General features: G+C 42.1%; 2 protein-coding genes and 1 non-coding gene across 9 annotated transcripts in view; 1 reads left to right on the top strand and 2 right to left on the bottom strand.

Moving 5' to 3' along the window:
• Positions 1–10901, bottom strand: part of ERN1 (endoplasmic reticulum to nucleus signaling 1) — a 41466-nt gene extending 30565 nt beyond the window's left edge. Inside the window, exon 1 of one of the 3 annotated variants that reach the window (XM_075044336.1) lies at positions 10831–10901. Coding sequence is in view for 2 of the 3 variants with exons in the window: in XM_075044334.1 (XP_074900435.1) it covers positions 8740–8817 (78 nt within the window). In the remaining variant the exon portion in view is untranslated. Of the gene's footprint in view, positions 1–1674; positions 1717–8739; positions 8955–10830 lie in introns of those variants that run through there. The other 2 variants (XM_075044334.1, XM_075044335.1) reach the window with 2 other exon arrangements.
• Positions 10902–11357: 456 nt separating this feature from the next.
• Positions 11358–11494, top strand: LOC142039285 (small nucleolar RNA SNORA50). The gene has a single exon (XR_012652860.1). It is a non-coding gene; the product is annotated as a small nucleolar RNA SNORA50 (small nucleolar RNA).
• Positions 11495–12559: 1065 nt separating this feature from the next.
• Positions 12560–15241, bottom strand: part of TEX2 (testis expressed 2) — a 71831-nt gene continuing 69149 nt past the window's right edge. For all 5 annotated transcript variants that reach the window (XM_075044327.1, XM_075044329.1, XM_075044332.1 and 2 more), the window contains one exon: positions 12560–14637. In XM_075044327.1, coding sequence (XP_074900428.1) covers positions 14515–14637 — 123 coding nt within the window. In that variant the 3' untranslated portion in view covers positions 12560–14514. The remainder of the gene's footprint in view (positions 14638–15241) is intronic.

The raw sequence follows: 15241 nt of genomic DNA, 5'->3' as shown, positions 1-15241 counted from the left end.
ATACCAGGAGGCTGAAAAAAGCTGCATTTGAACAAGTTTCTTTCCCTGCGCAGGCCAAACTGCTTTTGAGCTCGGAAAAGCTAGAAGACTTGCAGACTGAACTGATCTCACCATGTATAAGCTATTTAAGCACAAAAAGACATCTCATTTCAATAGGGTACCAGCAGTAGGAACAACCATTAGGAAATCCTCCATATCATAGAACATTTTCCCCATAGAGTTACTTCCTTGGGTGACTTCTGATACTCATTTTGTATAGGGGTTAGATCTTGAGACCTAACTGACAGTAGTCATCCTCAAAAACATATGTATATGCAGAGCCACATACTAGCTCAGAGATGTTCATGCAGTCATTACTAATCATTCTGGTTTCAAGCTATTAAGAAAGGGCAAAAATGTCAAAATTTACTAGAAACAATGTTGTGATGAAAACAAGAAGCAATGGACAGTGGTCAAAATTTATTCCAAATTAACCTTTGTGCAGCAACATTTTGCACTCGTATTAATTTTCACTTGAAGATCTCAATGCATTTTACCAACCCTCTGCCCCAAACAATTCTGGGTAACAGTGATTCAGGATAGGTGAGGAGTTTCTTCCTCCTACTCACAAAAATGTTGAAAGCCAGTTTACTTTTAAGCCAATATATTCTTAATGCACACACACACACAATTTATATATTTCCAGGCTTTTGTTTTAGATAGCTTTGTAATAAATGAAATAACTTGAAAGCCTCAGTTGCGTAAAGCTGTCTGCAGGGCTCTGGGCTTACAAAATAGAAACAAAACAAAACAAAAAATATGAACCAAAGACACTGAATGAATATTCCAGCTCTGAATTTCAACTAATTGCCCAAACAAACTGTGCCTGTCAAGTTAACTGCATTTAATTAACCATCATTCTCAACTGCCAGATGTTGCCCAACATCAGACAGCAGGTAGCCATTTAAAGTGCATACTACATATCTGTGCGAGTTCAAAGAAGAAATCACAATGAACTGCGAAATTTGAACAACTTCTTACAAACTGTTTTCTACGCAGACCTTTGACAAGCACATTTCAGCTTTCTCATACCAAACAAATGTGTATTTTTCACTGCAGCTGTACTCACAAAAAATCCCTATTCCAGAGAATTTAATTCTTCCAACAGATACATAGGTAAGGCAGAAAATATTTTTAGACAGTATTTCAATACAACATGTTATACGGTATAAATCCGGTACACTATACACCACAGGGAACACAAGAAATACCTGTTTCTTCATGAAGACCTATCTACCCTAAAACTGCTCCATGAACAAAAATATTTAATTTAAAAGACTAGAATAACTCTTTTTGCTCTTCTATCAAAAAAGATACACCAAAAACATCCACTACCCAAACTGATCATTTTAGTTAACAAATACAGTGAAACTTCACCTAGAGTGAAACACAGTAAGTTGAGCAAGAACATACAACTGTTAAAGGCAGGAAGTGAAAATTATTGAAGTTCCTTTAAATTGCAGGTGGGAATTTGACACCCAGAATGTAATGCCTAGTGTTGAAGTTTAGTTGCAAATAAAATACAACATATAGCAAATCCAGGACATCTTCCATGTATACAGACTAAGATTGTTTTTCTAGGCTACTTTTTACTCTCTGCACAAGTTTTTCTTATCTTTTATCCTCTTATCTTACAGAATCAGTATATTCTCCACAAAGCATGTTCTCTTCCTGTCTTCTTATTGAGAAGTGAATAAAGCGTGTATCATCTTCACAAAAAAAGTGCCTGTAAAATAACCACCATGATTATGGTTGAGTATCAAATATCAGCCATATATAGTATATGGTACACTACTGGTTGTAGATCTGTAGATTTAACATTTTCATATTTAACATTTGAATATCTATTTGTGGCATCAAGGCTACAGAAATTATGGAATCAAATGTGAGCTCTGAAACTCTCATCAAAACATCAGTAACCAATATCGTCTTCCAGACTACTGACGTTTTAGAAGGTTGCTAGGACTTGGGACCAAATAGAAAGTACTAATGTGCAAAGAGTTCCTCTGCACATTCTGCAGTCACAGAAGTATGAAAACTTTTCCACACATCTACCCACCTGATCACTTGCAAGCCGAACGATAAAGAAAGAAAACCAAAGCTGAAGAAGCTACCCACACCAGCTTCTGGTGAAAACCAGATGAACACCTGAATGTTGCCCACAGGCAGAATGACCTAGAAACTTCTCAGATATGACTAAGATCTTGAAATTACAGTAACTTTTTTTAAGCTTTTCAGTGTAGTATGCTTGGTTTGGGGGAAAATGTGCCACTGCCACCAACCATTCTTATGGTGCCTACCACCACTTTGTGATTAACAGGGAGATGTGAACTCTTCCTGAGAGGACAAGTGCTCATCGCATTCGCAAGCATCAAGGGAACAGAAGGGAACAGTACTCTGAAACAGGCTGTTAGGTCTATCGAGCCAGAGAAATCAGCTTCTCTTCAGAGGGCTCTGGACCCAGTTCTGCTCACTGCCCAAGGAGTTTCACTGGGAGTGAAATCAGCACAGAGGCACAAAGATTTCACTGACAAAAAGATTCTACTACATGCATGCATCTTTTCCGTTCAAAATACAGTTGGGCAGCATCACTCTTCCTACTAAGCTCATGCCCTCCAGTCTAACTGGCTTTGCCCCAATACCACTTTTTTCCTAATGGTTTCCTTCACCTCCCCCATAAGTCTGTGTTTAAGTTTTACTGCTTTTGAAGGGCTTATATTCAGCCATCAAAGTTGCATTGATGTGGTCATTGCAACCGTGTGGGTCAAAGATACCATCATCTTTGGGTGCAAGACTGAATATAGGGCAAATTTCATTAGTTCTTCCTTTACTTCTAAAGGTGTATTTGCACACAGATAAAATACATAATATACCATATATTAAAAAATCTTCCATTCACTCATACTTTTCAAAGCATATGATACCATGCAGTTGAGATTAACCAGCTGAGTAATACACTGACACTGCTGAAGCTTATGACCTAAACTTAAAAAAAAAAAACAAACAACAAAACAAAACAGATGACTCCACAGACTTTGCAATGTAATATTGCTAATTTATTTTGACCAAGATCTACAGTTGTCACTTGGAGAAAAGGCTAGGGAGTTAGTATAATAATATGGAAACAAGGTTTTATTCTTTTAAATTACATAAAACAATAGACATAAAAATGAATTTAAATTATTTAAATAAATTACCTGTGTTTCACCCAAACTCAGAAAAGAGAAATTGTTTTTTATTAGTGACTTTTATCAGTGGCTAGAGACTGCAGTATCAAGGTTGCAAATACTCAATAGACTTTATTTTGAACACAAAGCTTTATAATTAACTGATTAATGGATTAATTAAAGCCTGGAATTAGCACTGTTATGAAAAGCTATGAAAATCATAAAAATCTGTATGTACAAGCCAAACTCGTTTTTATTTTTGTGTGAAGTATGTAAGAGCCACGAAAACTATAATAATCTCAGTCCTGAGATAGCCTCTTCATAAATACTGGTATACACAGATATTGTCCTCCCTGCAGGGGTGGGGTCTAAACTGTTGTGATGCAATGCAAATTCTCGAAATAGATTTTTATTTCATACTGCAATTTTAATTCTGAGGAGATACAACAATTTAATACAAGAAAAATATGTCAGGACATGAAACAGCTAAACAGAAAGAACTTAATTTAGTGAACAGAGACAATGAGACAGAAGGAAAACCTGGTTTGGGTCTTTTTTTATTTTATCTGAAACTGCAATAACATCTATTTTAACAACTACCCTCTTTGAAATTCAGTGAGAGCTTCTACTGCCTTGACAGTCTGTACTCATAATAATCTTCTGCATCAACAGTGAAGTGAAGGATTTACAATACTTTCAAATTACTTGGGGAGTGCTTTAGAATTAAATTTTTAATAATCTACTTCAAAACAGAAATTTTCAAGCTCTCATTGAGTTCAACTTTGACAAATGCTCTAAAGTGCTGACTGCTAATAATCCGTAACAGTCTAAAATTTGGGACTAAACAGAAAATAGTGGGTTTAAGCTAGAATAGAAATATACTATCTAATAGAAATAGCATTTTATAAATAGAAATAGAAACGCACTATATAAATACTAGTTAACCCTCACACAAGAATCTTCCCCTCAGTCTAGATCTACCACATCTTTACATAAAAATGTTTTAGAAATCAAAGTAACAAAACAACTCAAAACAATTCTGAAGGACCCATGGAGTCAAATGAAGGTCAGTGAAAGCTGTAGAACAAGTTCTGATGTGTTTGTATATGACTATGGTACAGTTCAGTGTCAAAGATGATATTATCTTCACCGCAACATTTCAAATTTTTTTAAGGGTTAGCAGAGCAATGCCCTATTTTGTTTCATTGTATTAGAAGAAAACAGATCCACACAGGAAAAATTTCTTCCCTTAATTTATCTGCTTAAAAACAGTACTTTTGAAATGCAGGTCGCCAAGTATGCACAAATCCCACTGAAGTCAGTGGAAACAGCAAATAGAAAGAAAACCAGGCCACTCAGGTCCTTGAGGTTATCGTTCTGTAACCTAGAAATACGTTTTGCTGTGGGGGTGGTACCACAAGAAGTTCTTCAAGTATGAATAAAGAACAGGAAAACACTTCATAGTGACACTGGATGGCTGATGGTATATTGCTGCCTCTGAGAAGTGTTACTGATTTCATAGAAATAATTGAGTGCTCAGTAGTAAACAAATCACAGTGCGGTGTGTTACCAGGTAATAATTTTCTCTTTTCTGAGTCTTAAGTAGGAATACATATGCACCAAACTTAATTTGTAAGGTCTGATGGATAATAAAGGATGGATGGTTTGCAAACTATAATTTACATCCTCATAATTTCTTTAATTTCTTTGGTAACACCTGGCTTACCAAACAAAAAAGTTGACAAGATATATAATCACTCAAGCAAAAAAAAAAAAAAGAAAAAAAAAAAATCTAATATTCCTCACTCCATAATTAGCTTAATATACATCAGGCTGTATATTTGCATTTTACTAAAAAAGTATTAAAAAACAACTTCAGCATTAACATCACCAGACACTTTCCTCACAATAAGAAAAGGCCTATATCATAACTTATGCTACTGGAACCACAACCGGTAAACCAATAAGGATGCAAAGCAAAATATTTTTAGACATCAGCGCATACTGCAAGCACTTGGTGTATTCATCACAGATAGCCTATGATTTATTACCCTGGTTTTGACAGCTATCCTCTAATTACACTGCCAGGCTAGAGGCCAAAACTCACTATGCATAATAAAACCATGCTATGAAGAAACTCTGTAAAATTCAGTAAACTACTGGGGGCAGTTTTTCAGTGTAACTAATAATGAAGTTAATATATGAAAGAGAGCTGACAAAAAATAAATTCTTCTTTAGAAAGTGAAATCAAATCTACAGATCTTTTAATCTTAAACTCAATTCCAACATGTCTTTGTTAGCTATTTCTTATGAACACTGTAACCCACTTCCAGCGACTTTTCATTCATATGCCCATTTGTACTGCAATAAGAAAAATGGAAAACTACGGGAGGTCCACTCCAACTGCCCTCTGACTTGACTGAACTCTGAGCAGTGCTCTACACCATAAACCCTCAGCTAAGTTTTCAGACTTGATTCTCTCTGTAAATCCAAAACTTCTTTCAATATTCACAAGAACACCAGCAACCAAAATAAGGACAGAGTTACAAACACATGAATTTACACTCCAGGACAGAGCTGTCCGTAATTTCAGATGTGCAAGACAAGTTTGCAGTCCCCCCAAAAAAAACGCTAAACCCAAAAAGACTATTTTTTGAGCGACCAAGGAGATCTGCAACTCAAATAAAACACATAAATGTTAGTTAACATAGTGATTGAAGACATCCTTCTGCTGTCTCACATAGGTTTTCATGCCCATCAGTTAAATGGCCAAACACCTCACGCTGTGATAAAGAACACATTAGAAGAAAAGACATCTGGCTAAGGCTGGGGTTTTCCCACGTCAGGTGCAGCCCGCATGTGTTGCCCACACACACCATGTAACAGTGCACTGAAACCAGTCCCACAGGCAGCAGGAGGGAACAGACCTATGTTCTAAATTCCAGTTCAATCCCAGAGGTTGTTATTTTTGAGTTGCACTGACTCCATGTTAAGAGAGAAACAAGCACAGTTTGGAAAATCCATGGCTCACAAAACCAAGGGTTTTTTTTCAAACTAGAGAGCTGTAAATCATTACTGTATAATATTTACAGTGCCTGCTTACTTATTGACAGCTCTGTTGCATTTCTCATTGCCGTATCCGAGATGTCAGCCTTTTATAATGTGTTCCCTTTACATCGCGCTAGGGCAATTCCAAGCTACACACACACTGTATCACCTAAATAACAAGAGACAGCATTTCATCTTACAAAAAAAAGACAGGAAAGGAAGCCCTTGTATGAACACATAAATTGTAGGAAAACAATATTAAAGTTGGGATCTAAAGTAACAAAGAGTACATTTATCAGACAAAGAAAATACAGAGCAGCAGATCATCACCAGTACTTTTAGAAGAAATCTATAGAAAACACAATCTGCAAAATCTTTAGGCAATCTCATATTTTTCATATTACCTCCATATCAAGAATTGTATGCCAGTCTTTTTCATGGGAATTTGTTACTCAAGTGACATTAGTTTGAAATAAGACTTCCCAGTTAAATGGGTTAATCACAGGTGAGATGACTGGGACTCAGTTCACAGAAATTAAAACTAGTTCTGAAAAGGAACTGAAGTACGGAACAGATTTCAACTTGGAAGTCACAGTGAGGACTACAGCTGGCACAGCAATAAGACTAGGGTAAGAGCCAAGAAAAGAAACAGAGAAATACAGAACTGGAGATCAGATACTGATCTGAGGTAAGATGGCAGGGCAGGGAGACCAAGAGAGAGAAATCTAGAGAAAAAAGGGGCTGAATTCTACCGAGGCCCAGGTCTAGGCGTTGTGACTGTACAAGAAAAATTATACAAAATTTAGTAATAATCTGTTGATTTGAAAAGTATTTTTAGCATATAGAGTACTTCTTAGTATTCTTATTGAGTACTATTTTTAAAACTTCATGAGTTGCAAATCAATGTTTTCCTTGCAAAATCTGAAGCCCAAACATGTCAGGACCCTGAAAAGATCTCAGTCCAACCTTATAGTCCAGGCTAAGACAAAGACATTAGCACTCTAAAATAAAGATTTTAAAGTAATTTTTGTTGACAGCCTGCATTTAATTTTTTCCAGTTTCCTAATGAAGTAACAACCCTACGTATGTTACGCAGCTTCAGTACTAAATGTGTTTACTTTTAAAGAAAGGGAGTGGAGCTATTATATCCCAGGCAAAAAACAAAGCCTTCATCTTTGCTTAACCTGAACTATAACCCTATATATTACCCCAGCATTTTCAAGTAACAATGAACAATCCATCAAAGAACATAACCTAAAACTTTTCTCTGCTACACTTCAGTATAATGGAAACAGTAAATGCCAGCCGGCCTTTTCATTGTCTCCTGATCCTGAGAATTTACAAAGGAGAGCACCCTTCAGAACTGAATTTTTGAAGACTCAGTTTTCCATCTCAGTACACACACAGTAGACAGCACCCATTTTAAAGTACGTTGTTTAAAATTATTACCTCCGTACAAACAATCTGCTCAGTATTCCATCTGCTTTGCACCACTTTCACTATTCCCTGTGCTTTTATCGCTCTACACAATACCTTATAACCAACCTGGTTATTTCCTAAGAGGTTTTGTAGGGCAGTGGCTTGTGCACCTTGTCTTTCACCTTTGAATTTAGAAATGCAGTCTCTTTTGGATACCAACCAACCATATGTACGCTTAGTGCACACACATTGCTATCTTCGCTCTGGAAACAGAATGATGGAAATGCTGTAAGACAGTATACAGGGCATGTAGCTAGTCATTTGTATTTGGGTATTAACATATATACAACGTTGTTTGTTTTGATGGTTTTTTTGGGTTTGGTTTGTTGGTTTTTTTTCAGAAAGAAAGCAAGTCCCCCCCACTTAAGAGGTTATGAAGGGACAGAGCAAAGATCTTCTGGCATGTCTCACTTGTTCCTCTATCCACCTACATAGTTTCAGCTTCCAAAGTTTCTTTGTCCTACTTTCATCAATTACTTCATGGGAAATTAACTGGGGTTTTTTATATTTCAAGGATTATTATATATGCTACATGTTCAGGTACGGCATTACATGCAACAACGTACGGCACAGAAGCAGGTACGCAGCTGTTCAGCTGGATCAGGCTGGTAACACCGCAGCCCCTCACCCCTGCGCGTACAGACGGGCACACGGCACTAACGACACTAAAACGGACAGCACGTCGGCTTCGCAAACACCGCCGACGCGGCGGGCTACGGGCACCTACGGCAAACTTTCGGCAAAGCCCCGGCTGGAGCCCACCGCTGCGTCCGTGCGCCCGCCCCCGGCTCCCCTCTCTGCGGGCGGGGGGCCCGGCCTGCACGGGGCGAGGCCTCCCCTGGCCCTCACCGGCTCGGACGCCCCCGCACCCCGAGCGGGCCGTGCCCACCCTTCCCCCGCCGCGGCCGGCCCGGGGGCACCGTCGCTGTCCTTGCCCTCCCCGCCGCCTCCCCCCCCCCGCCCCAGGCCCAGCGGGCAGGCTTTACCCGGGCCGCGCCTCGCTTACCCCGGGCCTCGGCGACAGCAGCACCATCAGCGCTCCCAGGCTGAGGAGGAGGAGAAGGAGGCGGCGGAGCGGCTCCATAGCTGCCACCCGCGGGGGCTTCCAGGGGCGCCCGGCCGGCTCACACACACCCCCAACCCCCCCCGCCCCGCCTTCGCTGGCAGCCGGGCGGGCGCAGCGTGTCCGGCGCTCCCCGCGCGGCGGGGCGGAGCTGCCCGGTCCGGGCCACCGACGTCAACCGCGGGCGGCCCCGGCCGCCCACAGGTACGGACCGGACCGCCGCCGCGGGGGGGGAAGCGCTGCCGGGGACCGCCCGGGACACCTCCCGCCCGCCGTCGCTTTGGGGCTGCCCCGCGGTGCAAGGAGGGCCGGGGAAGGGGTGGGGGGGAGGACGGACGCGGCCAGCGACGCCCTGTGGCTTCGTTCTGCTGCCGGAGCCGCCCCGTTTGTGCTAAGCCCCGACAAAACGGCAGCCTGGTCGGGGGTGGCGGGGGCTCGGCCAAGAGCCACATTTCAAACCGCGGGGTGCAATGACAGCTAGCTGGCTGGTGCCGGTTTGTTGGTTTTGGGGTTTTGTTGGGTTTTTTTTAATACCTTCTGGGTAGATTCCGGCTTAAGGAAGAGCCTGCCTCCTCCAGCACCATCCTGCCCGGTACAATTTCTCTATTGATTTTAGGCTCTCAGAGCAGATCAGGCCAAATTTATTTGGCATAGCTCCTGTGTTGACAAAGTCACTGTTGACCCTGGTGTGCCTTGCAATGCCTTAAATAAACGCAATAACAAAGAACATGCTTCTTTGAACCAAAAACCAGGTCCATGCTCCTCTGAACAGATAAACACACACACACAAAAATACTGAATCTAACTGAAGAAGCTTTAAAAAGAAGAGAGTAAACTTACACTGCTTAGCAAAGGCCTAGCTTTCAGACACCTATTTATGTAACAAAGCCACTTTGTCCTTGCTACATATTGTTTGCTTTTTAATACTGATACCATTCACGGAGCTGCAGAGCACACCGAGTACTAAGCGTGCAATATGCACTTAGCAGATCAGCTCCGGCAGCTCCTTCTTTTAAAAAGCATGCCCTTGATTATATGGGCAGGAGGCATCATTATAATCTAACCTCCAAGCTTGCATAAATAAAAACATCTTGGAGCTACAAACCACACCGAGATTTCGGTTCTCTGGTACTGACAGACAGGTTTCTTTATGGTTGTCTCGAATTTTAATCATTCACGCTATTTGAGAACAAGCAGACCATCTAACACACTGAAATGCGCGTGCCACGGCAACAACACGCACAAGGAACACATCTAGACCTCTACCAAGCGTACAGAAAGTCCTTGTAACCGTACACAAGGACAGTTAATGCGGGCAGTTGTGCGTGTGTGAAACGCACAGCTGATGTTGGTTAAGAACTAGGGCTTCCCCTGAGAATACAGCAGGGTGTTGCTTTTGCCCTGCTGCCTCCGGTCAGCTCCCGGCTTCGGGCACCGCAGGTACCACAGGATGGCAGCATTTCCCTTCCCACCAGCCTCCATCTTCCCCGGGAGAGAACCGCTCGGGTTGAGCTGCCGTCCCGCCCTCCAGCCTGAAAACCGGCTGGCGAGCCAATAGGTATCATTACCTCTTTACGTACGATTTTATCGGCTTTAAGCTGAATTTCATGCCATGCTACATGACGGGAGGAGTTTTTCCAGTTGCGCAAGCACTGCGTATGCCACTGCCGAAGTGTAGTTATTTAACGCAAGTCCCTCCAAACGGACTCGCAGGAGGTAGGAAAAACCTCAGAACAAGGGCTGAGGCGGCAGGAGGCCACCCGGGCCGGGAAGACGAGCGTTACCGGGCGCCCTCCCGCTCCCCTAGCGCCTCTCCTCAGAAACTGAGGGACCGCCCGTGAGGTAGGCAGCTCTTGAGGGCCGAGCAGGGCCTAAGCTTTTACATTTTTTTATACTAAGCCCTGTTTTCTTAACAGCAACAAAGTACTAGAGCAAACTACTAAAGAGGAGAGCGCTAGGGTTTCTGAAACGGCGAATAAAGCTCCCCAACACGCCGGGGGAGCGCGGGTTAACTAGGCTCTCTCAGAGCCTTACCTCCTCCTGCCCGCCGCCACCTCAGCGCTTCTCTCCTCCTCTTCCTCCGCCTCCGCCGTGGGCGGTGACAGACCCGCCCGCCCTCGCGCGCAGCCGCACCCGGACCAGCACGCGCACGTCCGAATCCTATTGGGCGAGACGAGGATGGGGGCGGGGCGGCGGCCGCTCTATAAAAGGGAGCGCGGGGGGGGAGCTCGGCCTTTCTGTCAGCGCGGCGGCTGGAGGTGAGCGCTAGTGGCTGCGGTGGGGGTGGGTGGACGGGCGGGCTAGGCCGGGCCGCGCTGATGTCTCTTGACACGTGTTAGACTGCTGACCTGCATGAAGCAAAACTACTGCTGAGCGGCCAGGCTGCCGCCCACCCCGCGGGGCGGCTGTAGCGCACCGCGTCTGTAACCTCCTCTCTTCCCTCCGTGTCTTTGCAGAGCCCGTGTTGGAGACCCGGCGGCGTGGAGCCGCTTGGCAAATAAAGCTGTGTGGACCCCGCGAACGTGTCCGGCTGGTTCTTGTCGTGCGTGTCCGCCCCTTCCCCGCACTGCCTTTGAACCGGCGGGGTGCCCTGCCCGCGGTGCCGCTGGTCAAGCTGCAGTGCTAGAGCGAAACGCTTGTTCATAACTGGGGCTGCTCGGCCCGACCCGGGCGGTCCTTTTAAAAGCAAGTGACAGAGCGTCTCGGCGAGCCCGCCATGCCCTGCCCTCCCCTCCCCAGCGCGGGGCTGCGGGCGGCTGCTGCCACCGCACAAAATGGCGCCGGAGCCGGGCGGGGTGAGCTCTGATACACGGCAGGCCTTGCCGGGATGGGAGCACACGGCTCTGGTACTGGGCGTGTTAAAATGGGAGAGGGCGATAACCTGGGTCAAAGGGGGATCCGGGCGTTACTCTTACTCGTGCTGTATTGGTTGATTTGGCATGACTTTAACCCAACCTAGACCACTGCAGTCGTGTTTTCCTGAACTAGTTCAGGGTTCAGTCTGTAAAGGGGCCTTAGAACAAGTAACAAATGTCCTAGGATTCCTGCCTAGTTGTTGCAGGAGTAAAGCACCTGGCTGAAGGTGAGCTAGTGATTAAGCAGGAGAAAAGCATCCAGTGTTGGGGGTCCTTTACACACACAGCAAAAGAGAACTTGATGGGAATTTGACTCCAGTGATCTAGGCTGCAGCCATTTAAGGGGTCACAATCGTTTCTGTCTGTTAATAGCAGTGCTCATGTTCTGGAGGCAGATACACTGGAGTTATGCACTGTTTTTTACATCTATACCCCCACTGGTGACAGGATCAGACATACAAGAATAGTAGCTAAGTCCAGGAGGACCATGAAAGATGCTTATTTATGTTCAGAAAGGCTCAGAGACCCATTACAGAAAGTAGCACATGCACCCTCTGTTCTGTAATTCCTGGTAATCATTTCAAGGTTTTCACAGATGTAAAGTGAAAAAATAACATGTTTTTAAAGCATGTTCTTCATGCAAATGTTAACTGCTGCAGTAAAATTTAGTTTCTCTTCACTACAGTAAAATTACTTAATTTAAGCTTTTCCTTTTAGAGCTAGAACAGTCCCAGCCTTGGTTAACCTTAAAATCAGCATGCCAAAACCACCAAGTACAACACCAGGTATATTAAAAAAAAAACAACTGAAAAGCACATAGTACGCTATGTTGTCCTAGCAAGTTGCCTTTCTAAGGAAGTTTTTGAAACAACTTCCAGAAGATAGTGGCTAAGCACTGGAGAAATACATTTTAACTGAGTAATCGTTTGACATGGGGTAAATTTATTTAATAAAACAAAGCAAGCAGATTGTAGTTACCCACAGTTTATGAAGTGCAACATGACAACCTTGTGTAATAAGTCTAAATCTGTTTACACATTAGTGCATCTAGTCCTTGGACTTTAGTTATTGCACATAGAAATTAAATCATATAAAAGACCTGCGTACAAGACATGCAGACTTCATGAAAGGCAAATAATGCCTACATAATCAGCAAACCCCAGAATATACACAGCCTGGAATGGTCAAGGAGGAGTTCAGGTAACAAATATAACCTACTAATATTTCAATTAAAGGTAACCAAAATAGGTGTTCAAATATATAATTAATTTTAAATATATTAAATGCTAGTTTTCTTTTATGTTTCAGGCAAGGTGCTGTTTAAAAAACCTTCAATATAATAGCTTCATTTAGAGATGGTAAATCATCAAGTTACACATGGAAATTTTGATTTACATCAAATGTGACAACACAACATACAAAAAAGTTCTTAAAAAATTACTTTTAAAAAAAAATCAAATCATGTTATAAAAGGAGAGCCAAAACTCACCTTCTTTGTAAACTAAAACATTTTCTGACATCCATGAACACTTGGCAACACTGAGTATCAGAAAAATATTACATGTGTTAAATAGTGGATATGTAGTGTTCAAATATTGAATTTACTGCATTCATTTAGTCTTGAATCATTATACCAGATAGAAATAGAAGGCAGTTCCCCCTCCCCCCTTAGTTTTGGCCATTAATTAGCAGAAACAGTCTTTAATTACATCGCGATCAGCTTGAATAACTGCAATGCTTGAATTCCTATTCCACAAAGTCCAAAAAAACAATGCATGGGGGACAAAATCTTTCAGTCACAGCTGTTGTCACAAACATCAAGCAATTTGATATCTGGAGTTGCACAGCTGTAACAGGAGAGTTTGGTCCCATGCTTTGCATGTAAACACGGTGCAATGGAAGAGACTCACAGCAACAAACTCTCCTATAAGAAAAAACTTGGTGTGTTTCCTTGTAGCAAGAGGCTCTATACACAGTAGGGTAACTAAGTACTTCTGGTCATGTGCAGTATCAACGTTTTATGTGTGTGCTCATGTTTTTATAAACATTCAGAATTAATCATGAACCAAGGTGATTGTACCTCACTATAAGGCGGCTTGCTATGGTTTGGTCTCATGGCTTTACCAATGTTTTTCTCCTCATTTACAAAAATCTGACAGTCCCACCTTCACCGATAGTTGCGTGTGTTTTATGGCTCCTTGCTTCCCAAAAAAAGCACAAGTTCTGTATGAAAAAAAGTAATATGTATATACCACATTGAATCACAATATTACCTATACATCCAATTTACATTCTTTTATCCTGAAAGCATTTCATATTTCGATTGCTTGACACAAGCTATTGACTGCAGAAGTGAAAGAACATAAAACAGTTCATTCTACACCTCCAACTGCCTGAGAAAGAAAAATACTCTTCCAGTTTTATAAATTCATTCCTTATTTAGGATTTTTTTCCATTTGGCACGCAGTTCCTTTGCTGCCAAAACAACCTTTCAATGCTTTAATGCACGTTAACATAGCATGAGAACATAAGCTGAACAAAAGGTGTGTCAACAAGCTCCTTGATCTATTACAGTTAGGTTCCTCCTCCCTCCCCCAAAGAACAGGTCATCTTAGTCTCAGAGTTAAAATCCTGATGGCAACCAGTACAAAAATAATCAACTGCTTAATGGAATGAAACTTCATGTAGCTGAAGTACACAGGAACAATAACCAGGCAAGTGAGCACAAAGGTATGGTTATAGGCAGTCCTTGGTGGGGGAGAGGGGGGAAAGTGGCACAAGTTAAGGATGAGAACTACGGCACAGTTTATAAAACCATGTGAATAACTTTTATAATACTGTAAACTGCAAGAGTCTTCACATGTCATGGTTGATCAGGGGCCTCTGTGACCAGATCTTTAGGAGGGCATGTAGAGGAGCGGGGATCCATGGCTGAGTGCATTAAAGGAATATAAACATCATCCATGTTTGGCATGACAAATATTTTCTGTGAAAAAAGATACAATTAAATCAAGTTACTTTTCACATGCCATTTGAAACCTTAGTTTTCTGTTTTGTTTAGTTAAAATCAACAAATTTCCAGATAAAAGGTTCTTGAGTTCAGCATTATTTGAGTCAATGCCCATACTGAAGCCCTACAGTGTCCATTAACTCAAGCCATTTATTTGTGTTACAGTTGTAGATGAAGATGTAGATTAAGATCTCCACACCTTCCATTAAACTGAAATAGCTCTACAGGAAACATACCAACTTTTCTTAACTCTACTGCTTTCTCAGCTCTTACCATATACTTTCAAACTGTACTTTTAATGAAATAAGTGGGTTTGATTTCTGGTTGATTGTACAGGTTGGGATCCGGAATGAATCTGGTCAGTAAACTGTTTTCCTGTCCTACAAGTATTTGTAAATTTGGAGGCTTCTTCCTATTCTGCACTGCAGTCAATGTGATTTTTTTAAAATTATTTTATCTTAAAAGAAGTAATAATAGGACAGGCACCTTACTGCCTCATCTGTTCTTAATTTTAGGTAACAGTTTGGCTCTCTATCACCTAAGAACACCTAGGATCATGTTTTTATTTAAGTACTACAAA

This window comes from Buteo buteo, chromosome 13, assembly GCF_964188355.1.
Source record: "Buteo buteo chromosome 13, bButBut1.hap1.1, whole genome shotgun sequence".
In the NCBI taxonomy this organism is placed as follows: Eukaryota; Metazoa; Chordata; class Aves; order Accipitriformes; family Accipitridae; genus Buteo; species Buteo buteo.
The sequence above is the reverse complement of the archived record's forward strand: the minus strand, read 5'-3'. Positions and strand labels throughout refer to the sequence as shown.